We start from the raw sequence: 19,759 nt of genomic DNA on the forward strand, positions 1-19,759 counted from the left end.
CCGGCGGTTTCTACTCTCCGTCGCATGCGGGGAGTCCGCCGGGTGCTCGGTCAGTCGGTATGCTTTAGCCTCTTACGGACTAGCGCCGGTTTGTTTTCGGTTCCGACCGAGACCGAGCTTTGCATTGCCTCCGGATCCAGATTCATCTCATCACATCTGCTTTCTGATACCTGTTAAGGCGTTTTCTAGTCATGGTATATTAAATGGAGGGGGATTATTTATCGCTAATTTGTATCGTTCAAACTCTGTGCGTTTCTCGCGCTACTCCCGTTGGCCTTCCTTCTAACATGTGCTATCGCTACCAAAGTCGGACTGGTAGAACTGCTCAAATACTCTCGCCTCCAACTCCTCTTCGCCAGACCCTTCATCTTTGTGGTTCATCAAGTTCTTCCTTCTCAAGTACACTCGCTTCACCCATTTCCACAATTCTGCACCGGCAAAGAACAGCATCGTCACGGCAACGACGATTCCCCATTCACGGTCGATATTGTAGTGCAAGAACACCCTGTGGTTCAGAACTGGGATATAGATCGTAGGGATGATGCTGACGAATCCGATGACGACAGACCAGAACAAGAACTTGTTGCGCCAAAGCCTGAATGCCCATGCCTTCGTGTCGGTGAAGGCACCATCCAAGAAGGAGCGTCTTGCGTCGACAAGCTCCCAGCCGAAGAGGAGGAAAATCCACATCATGCTTGAGAAGCACGTAGTGCGGGCGCGGAATACGGCATTGCAAGATTCTGAGTACTTGATGTTGCAGTCGCTTCCGAGATGGCCATCATTCATACCGAATAAGACGATTGCAAAACTGCTCAGAAGACAGACGGCCATGAGAATGCCGTAGGCGAAAAGATCAGCCAGGAATTCGGGGGTGAAGACGCCATATTTAAGCTATACGAGGTAATATTAGCAATTTTTGCATCACTAAAGGCCCATCTCTGGGGGCTCAGCTGGGTGACAACTCACACTCTGAGGCGGTCGGTTCAAAATGTCTGGTGTTGCAGACTCAAAGCCCAGACCGGTTTCCGTAAACGCGCCAGCAACCAATAACATGAACAAAATCTCAATAGGCGTAACCTGGAAGATGGAGATTCCTTGAGAGTCTTTATAGGCCAGACCTACTAGAAGCGTCGTGACGAACCCTGTGTTGGCGGCGAGAACATGGAGCATGAACTTCTGTACGTTGTCAAAGATGCGTCGTCCCTCTTCTACAGCATTGAGGATTGAGGCAAAGTTGTCGTCTGTGAGCACAATATCCGAAGCACTACCACGCGGTTAGCTAGATAAAATGACAAAATCAGGCATTAATTCTCACCTTTTGGCAACATCGGATCCAGCCAATCCCATGGCAATACCTACATCGGCACGCTTCAAGCTCGGGGAGTCATTAACTCCATCGCCTGTCATAGCAACATACTGGCCACGTCGATGCAGAGCATCAATCATCCTGACCTTTGTATTCGGGGCGCACCGGGCTACGACGAGAGGCAGTTGCGGAAGTTGATCCACTTCATCATCCGTCAATCGGTCAAAGTCGTGTGCCGTCATGACGAGGATTTTCGCAACATCCTGTCTAAGAAGGTCCATTCGGGATGGCAGTATACCAACCTCCTTGGCGATAGCGCGCGCCGTTTCTGGGTGATCGCCAGTCAACATATGCACGCTGATACCAGCTTGGTGACACTTGAAGACGCTCGGCCTCGACTCTGGACGCGGAGGATCATAGATACCGACGAGACCGCGGAAGACAAGATCGTGTTCGAATTCGTCGCGCTTGATGATTCCAGCCTTTATTTCGGCCTCGGAAACTGATCGGACACCGGACCGACTGGCCAACGCAAGGACGCGCAGACCTTGGCGAGCAAGGGCTTCCATATTTTCCAGAATTTGTTCAGTGGACTGTGCCGTGATAGGAGCAAGGGCATCTGTGGAGGTGCTAATGGTTGAGCAGCTACCAATTACACGCTCAACAGCACCCTTGGTGAAAACATGTACGGTTCTTGACACGCTGTCTTGGCAGAGAACGGACATCTTCTTGACGGAGGAATCGAAAGGGAATTCGGCAAGTTGTTTCCAGTCATCGCTGTTTGACAGTGAACGTTGTCCAAACCGCTCCACGAAGACTCGGATGGCAATCTCAGTAGGGTCGCCATGAGCAATCCATTCGCTTGAGCCTTCCATCTTTTCGCCATCAGCTTTCCGTATTGTTGCCAAGTTGGCAAAAGAGGCGACTTCAAGATAACGCTGGAAAGAGGAGCTTTTCTGAGCTTCCTCGCTGGCATCAACCGATGACACCTCCTGCTTCTCTGTTTCCATGCCTTTGGGCTCGGCGTGGGTGAATTTAACAGACCCAGCCTCTGGGTTGTATGGGTCGTTGGATGTATCGATTTGGTAGGTCCCGTGGCCTGGCAGCCATGCCATTCTCATCACCATCTTTCCTTGAGTTAGAGTACCGGTTTTGTCGGAGCAGATAGCTATGCAGAGTGGTTAGTTGCAGTTTTTGATCAACATCTGGACAGAATACATACTTGTTACACCTCCCAAGGCCTCCAAGCTCCTCATATTTCTGACAAGGACATGTCGTTGCACCATCACCTTAGTTCCCGCCGCCATAGTGATAGTGAGAACCAGGATGAGCGTGACTGGGAGCGTGCCAAGAGCAGTTGCGACACCGTAGATGATAACGTCTCGGCGTCCCTGAAAATTGTTTGCGCCTAGGACGATGAGGGTGCAGATGATGGCAAAGGCGAAGATGTAAAGGAACAGGCGAGATAGCTTCCGCTGCAGGGGTGTTCCGACTGTGAGACCAAGAAATCTTCCCCAAAATTCCCATACCTGAAGACACGAGAAGATAATATAAGCGCCAATCGAGGCCTTTCCATTCTCGTCTCGCTTGAGGACGCTCTTTTTGCCATCCTCTACCCTCAATGCAGCAGCAATGGCTCCGATTTCTGTGTACATCCCGGTCGCAAACACAACAGCTCGGCCTCGGCCTTTGGTGATAGTCGTAGAGCTGAAGACGACATTGAGTCTGTCGCCAGGGCCAATGTCATCCTCGTCGTATGCTAGCTCAGGATCCTTGCGAACAGGTAGGGATTCGCCGGTGAGAAGCGCTTCGTCGACTTCAAGATTGACAGAGTCCAGGAGCCGGGCGTCGGCGGGGACAACGTCGCCGGTTTTGAGGTCTAGGATGTCACCGGGGACTAGGTCAGCGACATTTGTGACTTGACTTTCGCCCGCCCGGATGACTCGAGCCGTAGGTGAGTTCAGTGATTCCAGTGAGGCGATGGTCCGCGCAGCTTGCAAGTCTTGCAAGAATCCGATGACGATATTAATCAAGATGAGGGCGGCCAACACCCCGCCCTCAATCCACGCCTGAATGGCGAAACTGGCGGCAAAGGCAAGAAGGAGAATCTATAGGCATAAGCATGGCACAGGCGGAAGTGTTGGGTTTTTTTTTCTCACCAGTGTCATGGCGTTAACGATCTGGGCGATGAAGATCTGAAGTGGCTGGACGCCCTTTTCCTTTTCGAGCTCGTTGGAGTCATACTTGGCCAGGCGTCCAATCGCTTCCTCAGGGCTCAGACCGGTCACCGCGTTTGTTTGGAGTTCCTCCGTAACCTGCTCTGCCGATAAAGCATGAGCTGGGCGGGAGATTGGCACATTTGACTGTCCAGAGATGTGATAGCCATTGCTCTGAATTGATTTGGACATGGTGAAACTCGCTCCAGGCCAGGCTGCCTGTGAATATTTTAGCAGTCAACTGCAAATATGTTTGATATGCTTAAATCATCGAGATGCTAGAGCGGGAGAGCTTATTTTATACATGTTGGGCACAGAAAGACAGACTCATACAGTGTGGACCAGCGTGTGTGATTCTGGAAAGGATGGATTGGTTCCCCATTGCCTCTGCCATGATATTTTGACAAATGTCGGAACTCAAGCCGACCATTTCCACCATTCCACGTATGGCAGCCAAGAGTCTTGCTGTGTGGGCGATTCAACCATTCATTACGTACCGAGGTAGAGTACCTTCAGAAAGAGCGAGTACAGAGTGCTTCACATCCAATCATACCCAGATAGTCTGGCAGTTTCTACTACGTAAGGTTAGAACTGATCAACGAGAGATGACCAGAACCCATACGTCACAGCAGCTACACTAACCTGCAACAGCAAATTTCACCGGCTGAATATGCTTTGGAGTAGTTCCATAGCAAAGGTTTAGCTTTCTTTCCACGATCGATCGTGCCTGTATCCATTCCGGCTATTTTCTCCTGTCTGGTGCTAGTCTCCCCGTTTGAAGTTCCACTCTGTCTGGGGAGAGCACTTTGTAATTTGACAGAACACAATAAGCCCTTGACAATGAGAGGCTTGTCATTATTGGGAATAAAAGACACGTTTCATGTGATTTGCAATCAATTAACTGATGGAGCATCTGCACTGCCGCGGAAAGGACCTCGAGAAGGGCTCACCGAGTACGAGTCTGCATTACCGGCGTTAGCTACCGCATCAGGCCTAGCGTATCTAACCTAGAATACACCAAAGATTCGTATGACCGAATGATCGAGAATTGCCTAATTTGGCATTCGACGACGGCGAGGGTGTAGACTCCCAAACACATGGCTTGTGCTGCATCTTGCATGCAGCATCCAGCTTCTCTGGCCTATCTTCGAAGCTGAAAAGGTCGGTTGTATCAGCACTAGAGTCCATTACGCCCGCTCATCTTGCTTTGAGCACGTCACTATCTCCCATTGAACCCAACTGCCGACATTACCAATCAAAATCTCATCGACACAGCAGACGTGGGAATCAACTTCCGGGGGCTGGCTTCCCCAGTCTGCATAAGTACGCTTAAGAAACATTGCCATGTTGCGTTATCTTACATATCGAGGTACGTCATCCAAAATCACCGCCACTACGCCTTGCACAAGGCCAGTCTCTAGCCGCACTTTAGAGACAACAAATCGAGGCGCTATCGCAAGATTGGCATTAGCTGGCGAGGCGGTGTACAAATGGAAGATGGTTGCCGTATAATATCACATTGCGTCCCAGCCTAGAATTATCCTAGTTCAAGGCAGCTTTGAAACGCCTGATAAAGAAATGGAGTGACATGGCCGGTGCGGATAGACTAGGACCGTTCATGAAGTTCGTGGGGGTTTGGTGATAAGAAAGGCAAAGATGAGCCTTGTAACGAGCTGGAAGTCGATATTTGCATGAGAAATGATGGCCAGTGGTATCCGCCCCGATTGAGCTTCGCAATAGGTCTTTGTTACACCATATCTAGCATTGAACTTACTGAAAAAGATAAAGATTGAAACAAAACGATTGCAGTGAAGTTTCACCTTGAGGGTGCGATGCTCTTTCTTCGGTGAATGGCCTTCGATCTCTCTCATCACTGAATCAACCCTTCAGAAGCTCTAAAAAAGAGATCCAGCAACTGAATATATAACACCGTGATCTAGCCATGTACTCAGGTTTATTGTGAATTCGCTGTTGAGTTCATCGCCCTGCAAATGGTACCAAGCTAACAAAAATACAGGGGGTTTCCGCTTCCTGAGGGCCACCGTAAATGTGACGAGGAGGCGGTTGTCGTGCTATCCCCTGGGACGAGGACTCCGTTTCTCCAGGTACTTCATCTTTGGTTCTCGCGTGCCGCCCTTTCATGCAATGCTTGCTCCTCTTGGGGGAGTCATGACTCCCATTCGCTAGACCCTCGAGACGACACTTGTCCCCACTAGAAGTTCCTGATTCGCCTCGCTCTTCGCTACGACAATCACGATCGAGGATAAATCATCTCTATTCCATGCCAGACTAGTAGATACGTGCAGATTCATGGTGCGGGGTAGGACTGCTGTCGATTAGTAGGGAGGATAACGGTAAGGACCATTTACCACGCCATTTTGACGAGCTCTAATACTGGTCCAAACAGACCAGTATATTATCCTCCGTCCCCAAACTTATCCCATCGAACTTTGAGTTCTTCGCCCAACGACTTGACTGGCCATCCCGATCGCTTTCTACAATTTTCGAGCAAATCCAAGACGCAATTTCGCTGGCGTCTACCTTCGATTGGGAGGCCAGCTATTCTCTATTAAGGTTTGGTAGTGATGGCATGGGGAGAATATAACTCACCGATGAACAGGCACTGCGAGCACATCACACTCGACGGGTAGTCCGTGAGCGTCATGGCTATCCCACAGACCTTCTTGATGTAGCCCATCAACGTCGTGCGTTGTTGGGCGTACAGTTCAAGCCCTCCGAACTGCGGTCGATTTAAAAGCAGTAATATACGTGAACAATAGTAGAGTTGGATGGCAACAGCTTATTCAGGTCAACAATGTCAACTCGGGGTGTTGGGTCTGCAAACCTACCAAATGCTGGCGGGTTGATCCATATTGGATCGAATGGGTCATCGGGGGAGCTCGGCCATGGGAGTGGCTCAAATTCTGCGGTCAAATATCCTTTCCACTCCTCCAGATTTTCCCACAGAACCTCTGCTCGAGATCTTCTACCTAGGATATCAGATTTAGCTAACTCCATCTCCTCTCGAGAACAGAAGCCTACTACTTGGGCAAAGAAGTAGGCAGAACGGGCAGAGAGTTCGTAGGGGTCAAGCTCATCCAGCGTCCTTGTTGGCCGCCAGAATGTGTAAGGCCGGCGGTTTTCTCGAAATGCTGCCCAGACGTCCTGACAGAGCCAAGCCCACCACACGGCTTGCTGCAGGCCATTTGAGTCCCCGTGGATGACTTGGGAACGCTGGATCCAGAAGACTCCTTTGAGGTGCCTGCCCCAATCTGGTCCTGAGCCGTCCAGCATCTCGTACGCCGACACGATCGAAGAGGTGGAAAGCAGCTCCAGGCTTGTCTTATAGGTGTCGAAATGCATGGCTTCTTGAATGTAATGGAGGGTCTTGGCATAGTACCGTAAGGCATCATTCGGGTCGCGCCGAGGTACTCCAGTTGCGTCGGTGGTTAAAGATAGATGGCGCACCGAGAGTGCCAAGACTGCGTTCATTAACCCGACATTATGTCTCTAAATAATGCGAATCGAAGTGTCAGTATCCAGAATTAGACGAAAGAAGGATGCATGGTCACATACTGCCAGATGTGGTACATGAGTAGCGAATGGCCTCTTGGGATCAAACAGGTCCATCTACACAGCTGGTGTCAGTATATATAATTATCAGCGCCTTGACGGCACTTACCCAGAGGCTGATGTTTCGCACGAAATTCTGGAAAACCAATAGTTCCTCGGATGATATCTGAAGCGGGAGATCGGAGTGCCAGGCTTGCTTTTCGAAGCGCTGGCTTTGCAGGGGAGGGGGTATCCGGTCGAGCAAGTAGGGGTTCTTAGTTGGAGGGGAGCTTTGATCATGTGGTTGGAGTTGTGTATTGGCAGAATGTGACTCCGCTGGTGATTGTATGACCGAGTTCCCAAATATATTGAGAGTCTCTGAATCGAAATTTAGGTCCCCGATGTCAACATTCTGTGCTGCAGCATCTTTTAGTAGGAGGTCAACCCAAATTGCTGTGGCGTTTTCGATGTTGGCGGCCGAGGAAGAAGCGGTTGATGTAGCTGCACCGTCTCGCGAAGTTACAACAGCATGTATTGCCTCTTGCTCTTCTCGGGGTTGCCCATTTTGGTTTGTGGGAATATCGACATGCATTAACTGATGGTCATCATTGGCGTGGGTTAGTGAATTGGATGCGTCCGCGTTCTGGACATGATCGTGATCCTGGGTTGTGATTGGGGATTGTGACCAGGGAGTTGAACCAGACTCTTCATGGGCTCCCTTTGTTTCACCCGAGCCGGAGGAGCTAGCACCTCGACGATGGGCTGTATTGCTGGGGACACGCGGGTAAACACAGTTCTGGCCGATTTTGACACATGCGCGGCATGCAGGTTTGCCTTCGTCGCATTTCACATGGCGACGGCGACAGTTGAGGCTAGAGAAGTCAGCCTCTAATCCAAAGAAAACAGCAGGGCATGGCGGTCCCATGCAAGACTCACCATCCTGTTGTGTTTCGCAGGCCACGTCCGCGGGACAAGCGGCCTCGGGTGTACTGCCGGCCAGGCGGCTCCGGGGAAGACATAGCCGATTACGGGGTTGGGATGGGCCCCGCGTCATCGACTGGGTCTTATCAGTCAATTCCAGGAGTGAGACGGTGACTCTGGGAGGTAAATCAAGCTAGGGGCGGTGACGATATGGCTCGAGGTCACAATACAGAGGACTCGCTGCGGAGCGCGAGAGTTCCGTGCCCGGAGTGGCGGCGGAGGTGCCGAAAGTGTGGGTGCGACTTGTAGCGGGGAAATGAGAACATTGCGGGGAGTCGGAAGTCACAAAACCATCGGCTTCCATTCCGACTTCTGGATCGTTTTTATTACTCTATAAAATAGCACCCTGTGAGTAGTGCTCACTGCAAATGAACAAACATGCCGCCGTCTACCAGCACCTGTGATCCCGTCATGTATCCGCTCAGCTGCTCGCTGGCGAGAAACACCGCGGGGCCTGCCAAGTCCTGCGGCTTGCCCACGCGACCCATCGGGATGCGGTGTTCTAGATACTTGCGCTTCACCTCGTTTTGCATATCCTCCTCCGCGAGTTGCGTATGGATCGTACCTGGCAACAAAGCATTGCATCTGATCTTGTGCTTTGCCAGCGAAATAGCCATCGACTGGATCATGGACGAGACGGCGGCCTTTGTGGGTGTATAATGCGTCTGTAGACCTCCTCCAACCAGAGCACTGATGGAAGAAATCCCAATGATGGCGCCGCCGTTTCCTTGCTTCACCATCTGCTGAGCTGCTGCTTGGCACGAATAGAATGCGCCGTTCACGTTGACTTGCATTGTCCGGTCAAAGAGCTCCTTGTCGAGCCTGGATGTTTGATGTCAGCATCTCGACCATTCATGGGGCGATTGCAGGGGAGCGGCCACTTACGTGAGGAATTCAGCCGCCTTGAATATTCCGGCATTGGCAACGAAAATGTCCAGGGACCCCCATTTCTTCACAGCACTTTCGACAAGCTGCCGCCCTGTTTCTGGGTTCGTGGTATCGCCGGCAATCTCAATTAGCTCGCCGGCTGGGGAGTCCTTCGTGCCCTGGCTTCTGATGTCCTCTGCCTCCTTAATCAAGCTTTTCTTGAGTTGCTCGTCCTTTGCAAGACCGAGATGGTTGACTGCCACATTGGCTCCTTGACGGAGGTACTCCAGGGTGATTGCCCGACCAATGCCAGTCGTGCCGCCAGTGATACAAGCGGTCTTGCCCCTCAGCAAACGAAATTGTGTCGAAGCCATTGTGCTGTAAGGTTGATTGATTATATGATCAGATCGGTCGATCTCGATGGAGGCAATATAGGTTGTAAAGAAGCCATTGTGTCACTCTTATTCTATAACCACAACCTGGTGCAAGAGGTGTGCCTTTACAGCACGTGAGAGAGCCCATGATGATCTACTGCGAGGCCGGGGGCAAATGGCGCTATCCCTCGAGACGAGGGTGTATTGGGATGTCGACTAATCGCGCCCAAAACCCCAGCGTTGCAGTTTGCTGCCTAAAAAGGATTCGACGTGACATTGGAGATGCGACAAGATTCTCCGCAACGGGTGGAGGATAGTGGAGACTCCAGGGCAGCGCGGAGGTGCTCGTTTTGGAGTGACCGTGGATCGAATGTTATCCAGTAGGTTCGAATAGGTCGGCCCGGCTTCGATACCAGTCAAGTCATCTCTTCAGGATTAGGTAAAAGTTGAATATAATTGTCTTCTGTCATAAAGACAGTATGGTGGTGTAAGCTTCGAATGCAAAGTGTGATTCACGTAACTATGACATTTCACGTAACTCTCTATTGATGTCATGGTTAAATTCAGCCGCAATATTCTCCTGGCTATTTCTGAATTCCAGATTAGAAGGCATCTAACGAACACCGTCGCGTTTCATTCATAGTCATCAATTCGTTTCGCGGGAAGACCTGCCTAGACTTGAGCACTGAGAACTTCAAAGAACTTGTCAATGGAGCCCACACCCGCCATATCTGACATTGAACTTACCGAGAAAGAAATTGGAGAGACCCGCAAGGCATTTAACGGCGATGAGAAGCACGCGCTTCTCAAGCACCATCCATTTGCTACGTTAGTCCACGCTTGCAGAAGATCTGTAGTCTACGAAAAGATTGAAGCAGATTAATTGAGAGTCCGAAATGCGGCTGGCTTCACTCGGGGGCTCCAAGATGCTTGATAGGGGTAAAATAGGAGGGGGGGGCAAAGTCATAAACATTATGACTGCCAAATTTCTGAGAAGCAGAAGTTCAAATTGAACAGAGCTCAATAAGTAGATGACGTAAGGTTTGCGTGGCGATGCAGAAATTTGTGTTCCTCAGGGTGCTATTGTCACATTTGTTGAAGGCTTCCCTCAAGGTTGTGACCTCACATCACGTCGTTGACCTCACAACACCTCGAAAACTTCGCCCTTGAATGATTTCCGAGAACACCACAATTTACCAGTCAATCCTGAAAGTCCAACACGTTCTGGTTTGTGAAAGATGGCAGATCAACCAAGGCCACTCTTTGTTTACGGCACCTTGTGTGCCATGCCACTCTTGGCCTGGGCCTTGACCGGCGACGCCTCCAACGCCAAAAGCATCTCCTCGCTCGCTCGCCCAGCCAGAGTCTACGGCTACAAACGATTCTCACTCCACAATCGGGATTACCCCGCGGCAATCAAACATGACCCCCAGTCTTCAGTTGACGGTTATTTGATCACGCTGGATACGACGTCGCAGCGAAGGAAACTCGACGATTTCGAGGGCGAAACATATCAACCCACACAAGTCTCCGTCGAGATCCTAGGCCCGTCAGGCGAACCATGCGAGACGCTCGAGGCCGACATGTACCTCTGGAATGGGGAGCCGGATATCGTGTCAAGTGAACCATGGGATTTGGAGACTTTTGTTAAGGAGAGGCTGGAGGACTGGATCGACCTTTTTGAAGGGATGGAGTTTGTTGGAGAAGAATGATACGCCATCTGCCCCCGCCAAGACCACGGGGCCGTTACTTGCACCACGTCGCTTGGTAGCTTTACACCAAATGCAGTTTATTGCTCTGGCCATGCTGGCCATTCCATACTTGGCGAGGATTTTCGCCATGATCATGCTTCCCATTGAGTCTGGTGACTTCTCTGCTCATCGTTCTGGAGGGACAACCAACTGAAGGAGATGGTAGTATCTCTCGCCAGGCGCCAGAACCACATCATACGGCGCGTCGATAGCGAAAATAAACAAACTTGACTAAAAATCCGATACACTTGCTCATTTCGTGAGGATTGGTCGTTCCCGCATGTTGTCCCAACTCGATCGTGCCATGATTCTGGAGAGACGTGAAGTTTACCTTGAAACGACATCAGTACAGCACCAAGCTGATGAGAAAACCTAGTATCTCACCTTGAAGAAACGAGAATCGCCGTATCCGTCGTAACCAATATCCTGGGGACAGTAGTTGACAACGCGACAGACCTCGTAAATCGTAGTATTCATTGCCTGGAGTCCCACGGCCAACGCTAACATGAAAACCTGTGCTCCAATTCATTGCGGTACGCTATTTGCTTGATATTTCTGTTTTCAATGCAACCGATTTTTCAATCAGTTGAGTTCGTTTGCGATAAATACAAATAATAGTTTTATTTACTGTGGTAAATACTTAGGTATTAGGCCAACTTATTGCCTTAGTGACTAATTCTGGATTTTATTTACAGAACAGAAGTTGACTCTTTTTGCTATTTTATCTGTTACGCCGGTTGAGAGAGGCAGGAAGTCGGAACTTGATAAAATCGATTCAATACTCACACGCTCATGAACACTATAGATGGAATTGGGTTTATTTCTTTTTCTTCTACAAGTGGAGTTTTTGTTAATTTTATTCGAACGTATATGGTTTAATAAATTTTTACTCGAGCCCCTGCAACGCCACTATTTTCTACCTTAGGGAATTGATCTGTCGCAGATCGTGCTGATTGCGGGTTGTCTTGATACCATAGAAGTTGTCAAACCTCCTGCGCCAGCCTGTAGACTGCAGGGTAGGTACCTAGGAAGTTGGACGTAGCGCCACGGTGGCTGATGCGATAAGATTTGGGGCTGGTGGGGCTAAACAAAAAGATGGCCCCGCTAAAAAGTTGGTTGCAACTTTTTGGCAGACGAAGAGACGATATTTGCATCACCACCAAACACCACCACACACAATGGCGGCCCCGACGACATTACCAGCGCTGCTGACGTCGCTGACGCAGTCGCTATCCTCTGCCCTCGAGGTCACCCCGAGGATCGCCTCCATCGAGCACCAGAAGGATGGCATCTCCCTCCTCGACGTCAAGAACGAGCTTCTGCTCTCCTACCTGCAGAACCTCGTCTTCCTGATCCTGCTCAAGCTCAGGAACTCCAAGTCCGATACCGACGGCTCGGATTCAGACAACACCGAGCTGGACGAGTCGGTCCGCTCAAAACTCATCGAGATGCGCCTCTACCTCGAGAGAGGCGCCCGCCCGTTGGAGGAGAAGCTGCGCTTCTCCATCGACCGATTCCTTCGCACCGCAGACGACGCCGAGCGGGAGAGGAAAGTAAAGGAGATGGGACTGAACGCAGCCAATGGCTCAGACTCTGAGGCTGGCTCAGATGCCGAGGACGACGATGAGGTCGACAGCGACGCAGGCCAGGTTTCGCATAGGCCCGGCAAGCACTCTGCAGCACCCAACTTCGGCACCCTGGTCGACGATGTGGCCGGAAAGCCCTGGAAGGGCACCGACGATGCCTCGGGCGTCTACCGCCCCCCGAAGCGAGACCGCCAGGTCATGGACGCCGCGCAGCGCCAGAAGGCCAACCGCCGGCCCAACAAGTCGCACACCATGGACGAGTTCGTCGAGTCCGAGCTGGCAGTGGCGCCCATGGCCGAGCCCAGCATCGGCACCACCATCGTGCAGGGCGGCCGCAAGATGAAGACGACGGCCGACCGCAAGGAGGAGGCGGAGCGCCGTGACTACGAGGAGATGAACTTTGTGCGCCTGCCCAAGGAGAGCAAGAAGGACCGCGCCCAGAAGGCCAAGCAGACGGGCCGCAGCAACCGCATGATGTTCGGCGGAGAGGAGTGGCACAACCTGGGCGAGGGCGTCGACCGCATCGACCGCCTGACGAAGCGCAAGGCGGGCGCCGCCGGCGGCGTGCGCGCCATGCTGGACAAGAGCCGGAAGCGCGGCCTCGACACGACGGACAGTCCGCGGGGCAGCGGCCGGGCCGCCGAGATTGGAGAGAGGTTTCAGAAGAGGGTCAAGATGTTGGAAGGCGGACGACGAGACCGGGGCAAGAACAGGTAGACGCTACGGGCATAATAGAATGGATTTTACGGGCGACCCAACGCATTGCCAACTGGCCTTTGAAGAAATTCTTGTTACATATACACATGGTACAGAGCAGAATAGGAATGTGATCCTTTTCGGCTCTGTAAGAATCACCCTGTGGATCATATACTGCTCTTGGCGTAGCTCTAGAGTCTGCTTCTAAAGGAAAACGCTGATATGTATTATTCTAGATAATATTATAAGATCTGGCATATAGAAAATCAGCCCACGAGGCTGTCGCTTTACCCCTTACTGTCCATCATGTCCGCATAATATCACATCTCTAGTTCCAAGGAGCTCTTCATGCCCAGCGGCTTCTGGAGTCCTCTGGTCCTCTTCGACATCCCCCTGTTCGTAGAGTATTCTGCGGGGGCGTCTTCGCCATGATGGGATTCGTCGTGTGGCGTTGCCTTCTCAAAACTTTTTCTCTTCCTCAGCATGATGAACCGTTTCTTTCGCAGTCTCAGCTAGTGTAACGGGTTGGTCGAAAAGGCGTGCCGAAAGGAGAGTGCTCCTCCGGAAGAGCTTCGTCTTCCACAGCCCCAACCATGGGAGGCGGTAAATTAACGAGAGGTGTGTCGTTGGGGTCTTCGTCCTTTGGGGGTTCGTTGATTAGAGACTCATCTACTGGAGGTTCAGCTTCCGGAGAATTAGCCTCTGGAGACTCCTCCCCTGTGAGAAGCTCCTCCTTAATGTCGTCTTTTTCTTGTTGTCCGTCCACTAGGGGTTCATCGTTCGGCGGGTCTTCTGGAGGAGTCTGGTCCTTCTTGGTATCATCGTCCTCAGGGGCGTCGTCTTTGGCAGCGTCATCCTTGGGAGCGTCGTCTTTAGCAGCGTCGTCCTTGGGAGCGTCGTCCTTGGGAGCGTCGTCTTTAGCAGCGTCGTCTTTGGCAGCGTCGTCCTTGACAGCATCGTCCTTAGGAGTATCCTCTTTCGAAGTATCGTCCTTGGGAGTATCTTCCTTAGAATCATCATCCTTAGAACCATCTTCTTTAGGAGCCTCGCTTTTACGACCATCCACTTTAGAATCGTCTTTAGGAACGTCGTCCTTAGAAGCATCTTCCTTGGGAGTATTGTCGTTCGGGGTATCCTCCTCAGCAACATCCTTCTTAGGAGTGTCTTTAGGAACGTCTTCCTTAGGAGTATCGTCCTTAGAAGCATCCTCCTTGGGAGCATCCTCCTTGGCAGCATCCTCCTTAGGAGTATCGTCCTTAGAAGCGTCGTCCTTGGGCGTATCCTTCTTAGGAGTATCGTCTTTGGGAGCATCGGCCTTGGGAGCATCGGCCTTGAGAGCATCGGCCTTGAGAGCATCGGCCTTGAGAGCATCGGCCATGAGAGCATCGTCCTTGGCAGTATCGTCCTTGGCAGCATCCTTCTTAGGGGTACCCAGCACAGAAGTATCCTTAGGAACATCATCCTTAGGAGCATCACTCTTGGGAGTATCCAGCACGAGAGGATCCTTAGGAACACCTGCCTTGACGGCGTCGTCCTTAGGAACATCCAGTCCGAGAGCATCCTGAACAGGAGCATCCTCCTTGGGAACACCTTGCACGGGAGCGACTTCGACGGGAGCAACCTGGTCTAGAGGATCCTGCGGAAAATCCGGTGCTTCTGGCTCTGGTCGCTTTCCGTCTGCCCCATAACCCCTGTACAGCTCCTCGTCGAACTCCGCCGGGCACAGCTCATCCCACTTTATCAAATTGCCCTGGAGAGTCGGGACTCCTTCCACCAGCATCGGCAGCTTCTCCTGTCGACGCAGCTCCAGGAGCTGCCGCGCATGCCCGTACCACCACGTCTGGTTCCACTGGTACTCGATCTGATACTTGTCGACGCTGTTGTGGTGGATCATGACGGGGACAACTCCGAGGCAGATCTCGGTGTACATGGGCATGTTGCTCCAGTCTCGGCCGGGCATCAGGTCCAGGACTCCTCCCCGGGGTAGGTTGTCGAGGTGTGGCGGCTTGGGCTTGCACTCGAACAGGGTCCGCGTACCAACTTGGTCCGGAAAAGATTCGTCGAGGCGGATATAGCGAGCATCACTTTTCGCGTTAGAGGTCTGGTGGGCAAGCAGCGACCAGTAATCAATGCCGATGCCAAATTCGTATGGCTTCCCGGGGAGATAGCCTGGATCGACCTCCTGATGGGGAAAGGGTGGGTTGAGAGGGTCATCAATGGTAATACCCAAGAGTTTGTAAGGCTGGGGCTTAGAGCCGGCACGGCCAGGAATAATCGCATCAACGATGTTGTCAATTCGCCTGCGGTGTACACGGCGCATGACTTCACGATGGAACTCCTGCCTACCGAATATCTCAACAAAGATGCTTTGATCACTACCCTTGTAGCATTGGTCTACCGGCCACGGACCGTCGACGTTGAACCAGCCGACATGGCTTTCGACACATTTGTCCAATTCGTCGCTGGCTCGCTGGAGAAGCGTACGTATTTCTCCAACCGGGCCTGCCCAGGCGCCTGCCACGAGATAGCGTGTGCGGAAGCTCGAGAGGGCGTTGGTTCCGAGCACCGTGTTGGTGTTGCCGCCATATAGGTCCTCTGGGAGAGGAGACTCTGGGATGGTATAGCAGGCTACCGTGTGCGGTTGGCTGGGACCGCAGAGCTTGCCACCACCGAAGATGATGGACGACGTGACATTCTCGATCTGCTTGGCTCGACCCATGCGTTGGGCAACACGCTTGTTCTCTTCGGCGACAGTGGCATGGTAGCGTTCAACAAGGGTCTTGAATGGTAACTGAAACCAAATATCGTAGCCGTCCAGAATGAACAGGATCTCATTGTCAAATGCAGGGTTCTTGCGTCGTTCAGGATCGTTGAGGTACTCGAGGATTTTGGTAATCTTGAAAAAATGTGAGCCGCCACCTTTGAGGCCCTCCGTCTCGGGTTCCCCCCATCCGATGAGCTGAGGCGCGGGATAGCCGAGAATGGCCATGGTGAGGAGCGTCTTGCATAAAAAGAGCGCTGGCTGAGTGGCACCCATGAGGATATGGTACTTTTGCTGAGTAGCAGGTGGCGGATCGGTCGAGGCATCGAGGCCAATCACTGCGGTATCGGTGGCCCATGGTGTGTCTTGGGTTGTTCGAGAGGGCTGGAGCCTTGGTTAGACGACTACTCTACTGTGGTGTAAAGAGTAGAGAACTCACAGAAAGAACGAGACTGTAGAAGGTGGTGGTTAAAATGAAGGCAGCGGGAACAATGACGGAGACCCTGCTCCACCTGAACTTCCACAACATCTTGGAGGTGGCTTCAACGCCAGTACGGGCAAGTCGAGAAGACAATTGCACTCGACGCACGAAAGGAGTGAAGATGCGTCAGAGTCCAAACGGCCAGAGAACGCCAGAATACCAGGACACATTGAAGAGGCCGACACAGTGGAACAGGGAAGAAACGCGCAACAGATAAACGGAGAGGGACGCACTACGTAAAGTAGATCTGATCTTGGCGTGCTCCGTAGAAGCAAGGGGGTGGGGCAAGGGCAGGGGGCCATGCGGCTTGCATTCCACTGAAAGGGGGTAGAAGCGAATCAATAGCCAGGGCCATATCCGAATGGGAGGATGTTCATAGCGGTTGGATTCGCTACAATAAACAAGCTGATGGTTCACCTGTCGACAAGAATGCTATCCGTGTTCGTCGTGTGTGCGACTGGCTGCTGTGTGAAATTAATATAATTGCTGAGCCATATTGAGCTGTTGCTGCTGGCGAAGGCTCGCTCGTGAGACGGCCCATCTGTCTGTCTCTCGCAAGTAGTTAGTATGGTGTTGTTCGAGACGACGCCCAATATCGCGCTGGCGTCCAGGGGCAGACACTTGGGGCGGGCCGTGAAATATCTGTCGTCGCGTTGTGCCGAGTAGCCAGCCATATCGTGGCTGTGGGCACCAAACTATTGGAAATAGCGCGCCGTGGTGGTCCTATGGGGGTGTGGCTAGTTTGCGGATGGGCACACTATCGAAGCACTCCTTGAAGCGTGCGCGGCCTCGGGCGTCCTGATGCGAGCTGGTGGGAGCTTCGCTCCTATACAGTCTATGTAGCAATTACGTCGAAGACGAAGCTGGCCATTGTTCACTGGGTAAGTAGAGTAGAGCGTCACTTCAGAAGCCAGGCCAAATGCTTGTTTCCTGTTTCCCGTCCAGGGATGGACATGATGGACATGGCAGGGGTGGCCTTGACGATCTGCCGGAGGGAACCGCATGCCCCGGACCAGCCTTGACTGGCTGATCGATCCAAGTGGGTGGAATGCAGTCCGCGCGCCTTAAGTGAAAGTATTAATTACCTGCCAGCGAGACCAGGCTCAGTCAGGGTCTCGATGTGGATCGAATGCATCGTGAATAGGTATTGTGTCGTGAGCTCAAATACCGGTACGAAGGAAGCGCGCTGTGGGTGTGCTAGTCCTCGGTTTCGAAATTGCCGTTGATTCAAAATTTGAACTCAATCATCAACGGGAAGGATGCGTGGAGTAGTAGCTGAAAGATGGGGGGCAGCAGGTGACAGGGGTTTAAACATTGACTCCAGTGCCATGATACGGGAGACAGTTGAATCCGCAATGAGGAAAACGCGACGGTGCCCATCCGAAGCCGAAGTACTCAGGTATGCGGCTGGTCGCGAGTTGTGATGAAGGTGGATTTGACGGCCAGCCCGATAAGAGGATAAGATAACAATAGCGCTAAGCCTATTCAGGGCCAATCACATAGTGGGGCTTGGGAATTTTCTCCAAGCAGGACCCCTCTGTAGTCAAGCTCAACGGCGATTGAAGGTCGACTATCCGAGTCTTGAGCGTCTCTGCGCATTGCACACCGACTAGACGAGTTGAGTCGAGGAGTCATTGGATAGGCATCCTAAATCGCAGGCTGAGGGTTCTCGAAACTATCACAAGCTGCCGCCCCGCCTGCCTGACTCGGGACTCATCACCTCGCCGAGTCATCCAACCTCAACCTGCCCAAGCGCATCGCGAATCCAAACACCACTCCCAACAGCCATAAGCCAGGGGCCCGGCTGCAGGCCTTGGACAGCCGAAACCACCGCATAACCCCCATTCAAGCTCACCCGCCATGGACGACTTCGAGGACATGACCGCTGCGGCGCCAATGGACCTCGACGCCGACATCGACCCCAGCCTCACCGCGACGCTCGACGACGACGACGACCCCGTGACGGCCACGTACCAGGTCTTCATCAACCCGTCGCTGCCGCTCGGCCGCCGGCTGCTCGTGCTGCAGCACCCCAACCGCACCGACGACGCGCCGCGCCCGCCGCCCACGGAGCTGCGCGTCAAGGCCAACGCCGGCATGGTCGAGGTCGACATGCCGCTCGACAACAGCGCCGCCTACGACCGCGAGAAGGGCCTCAAGTGGGGGCGCACCCTGCACACCTCCATGGCCGCCAAGAACGGCGGCAGCCACGGCCTGGCTGGCGGCTTCGGCTTCGGCACCGTCCAGCGCGGCGCCGGCGGCCGGAAGAAGGCTGAGGGTGAGGATGACGACGTGCTGGATTGGACCGAGGCCGTGAGGCAGGACAAGGTCCTCCGCACCCAGACGCTCGGTGGCCAGTACCCAGACTATAAGGAAGTCCAGCACATGGTCGGCGTCTTCCAGGGCAGTACGTTCATCTCGACGACCAGCAAACTCGGAGACGATCGCTAACACGCACCTTTAGAGGACCTCCATCTCACCCCCGTCTCCTCCCTCGTCCACCTCCGTCCCCAGCTCCACCACATCGACGCGGCCGCCCAACTCGAACGCCAGGCCGCCGCCTCCGCCTCGAAGGAAGCCGCCCCGACAACGGGTGCCGGCGCCGCGAGAGCAATCCACATGACGGTCAAGGCCACCGGCGACGGCGACGGCGTCACCACCGAGACCATGGCCGACCGCCTGCGCGCCGTGCAGTCGGAGCACTGGCGCACCCTGCGCTACACCGACGAGAACGAGGAGGCCGCTTGGGAGGTGTACAACGAGAGCCTGTTCTTGCGGCCCGCGCAGGAGGGCGATGCCGAGAACGAGGATGCCGCCGGCGAGGACGAGCGGCCGCTCGACGAGGCCGTGCCGCACTTTGGCGCTCGGTGGACCGACAAGCAGCTGCTCGAAGCCGTCAGCGGTATCGAGAAGCCAGATCCGGTGCCCGTTGTCAAGGAGGAGCCCAAGCCCATCCAGCCCGCGCCGGTGCAGCCGGTACAGCCGGAGCCAGCCCCGGAGGAGGCCCGCAAGCCGAAACTTCGGCCACGAGGTGGAGCCGCAGCCGGCCCGTCACGGAGAGGCGGTAGGACACGAGGTGCAAGCTCTTAGGCGAGATGGATACCGGTCAGTTGACCAGGTTCGTTCCGAGGTTAAAAACGTGGAGGAAAGGATGTGTTTATGAGATATCAAAGATGGGGTTTGCATCG

At 53.1% G+C, this 19,759-nt stretch overlaps 6 protein-coding genes across 6 annotated transcripts; 3 read left to right on the forward strand and 3 right to left on the reverse strand.

The window, feature by feature from the left end:
• Window positions 1–166: 166 nt before the first annotated feature.
• On the reverse strand, window positions 167–3,717 carry BGZ61DRAFT_554375 (calcium-transporting ATPase; the record flags this gene model as incomplete). Its single annotated transcript, XM_046255582.1, has 5 exons — window positions 167–891; window positions 967–1,264; window positions 1,316–2,474; window positions 2,529–3,414; window positions 3,466–3,717. 5 exons carry the CDS (start codon window positions 3,712–3,714, stop codon window positions 283–285), a joined length of 3,201 nt encoding a protein of 1,066 aa, XP_046111256.1. The 3' UTR covers window positions 167–282.
• A 1,741-nt stretch (window positions 3,718–5,458) lies between these two features.
• On the reverse strand, window positions 5,459–9,418 carry BGZ61DRAFT_381263 (uncharacterized protein). The gene is made up of 9 exons (XM_046242643.1): window positions 8,941–9,418; window positions 8,419–8,877; window positions 8,226–8,352; window positions 8,011–8,078; window positions 7,205–7,946; window positions 7,099–7,152; window positions 6,372–7,032; window positions 6,133–6,321; window positions 5,459–6,081 (listed from the first exon to the last, which is right to left on the reverse strand). Exons 1-9 carry the CDS (start codon window positions 9,294–9,296, stop codon window positions 5,939–5,941), a joined length of 2,799 nt encoding a protein of 932 aa, XP_046111257.1. The 5' UTR covers window positions 9,297–9,418; the 3' UTR covers window positions 5,459–5,938.
• Window positions 9,419–10,417: 999 nt separating this feature from the next.
• BGZ61DRAFT_442043 (uncharacterized protein) lies at window positions 10,418–11,246 on the forward strand. Its single transcript, XM_046244671.1, has one exon. It carries the CDS (start codon window positions 10,535–10,537, stop codon window positions 11,006–11,008), a length of 474 nt encoding a protein of 157 aa, XP_046111258.1. The 5' UTR covers window positions 10,418–10,534; the 3' UTR covers window positions 11,009–11,246.
• Window positions 11,247–12,181: 935 nt separating this feature from the next.
• Window positions 12,182–13,571, forward strand: BGZ61DRAFT_442044 (uncharacterized protein). The gene has a single exon (XM_046244672.1). The coding sequence runs from the start codon at window positions 12,226–12,228 to the stop codon at window positions 13,348–13,350; it is 1,125 nt and encodes a 374-aa protein (XP_046111259.1). The 5' UTR covers window positions 12,182–12,225; the 3' UTR covers window positions 13,351–13,571.
• Window positions 13,572–13,837: 266 nt separating this feature from the next.
• On the reverse strand, window positions 13,838–16,619 carry BGZ61DRAFT_472793 (uncharacterized protein; the record flags this gene model as incomplete). The annotated part of the gene is made up of 2 exons (XM_046248378.1): window positions 13,838–16,474; window positions 16,530–16,619. 2 exons carry the CDS (start codon window positions 16,617–16,619, stop codon window positions 13,838–13,840), a joined length of 2,727 nt encoding a protein of 908 aa, XP_046111260.1.
• Window positions 16,620–18,467: 1,848 nt separating this feature from the next.
• Window positions 18,468–19,661, forward strand: BGZ61DRAFT_339645 (Sin-like protein conserved region-domain-containing protein; the record flags this gene model as incomplete). Its single annotated transcript, XM_046239249.1, has 2 exons — window positions 18,468–18,978; window positions 19,036–19,661. The coding sequence occupies 2 exons, from the start codon at window positions 18,468–18,470 to the stop codon at window positions 19,659–19,661; spliced, it is 1,137 nt and encodes a 378-aa protein (XP_046111261.1).
• Between the last annotated feature and the right edge of the window lie 98 nt (window positions 19,662–19,759).

This window comes from Ilyonectria robusta (assembly GCF_021365365.1).
Source record: "Ilyonectria robusta strain PMI_751 chromosome Unknown BGZ61scaffold_2, whole genome shotgun sequence".
NCBI lineage: Eukaryota > Fungi > Ascomycota > Sordariomycetes > Hypocreales > Nectriaceae > Ilyonectria > Ilyonectria robusta.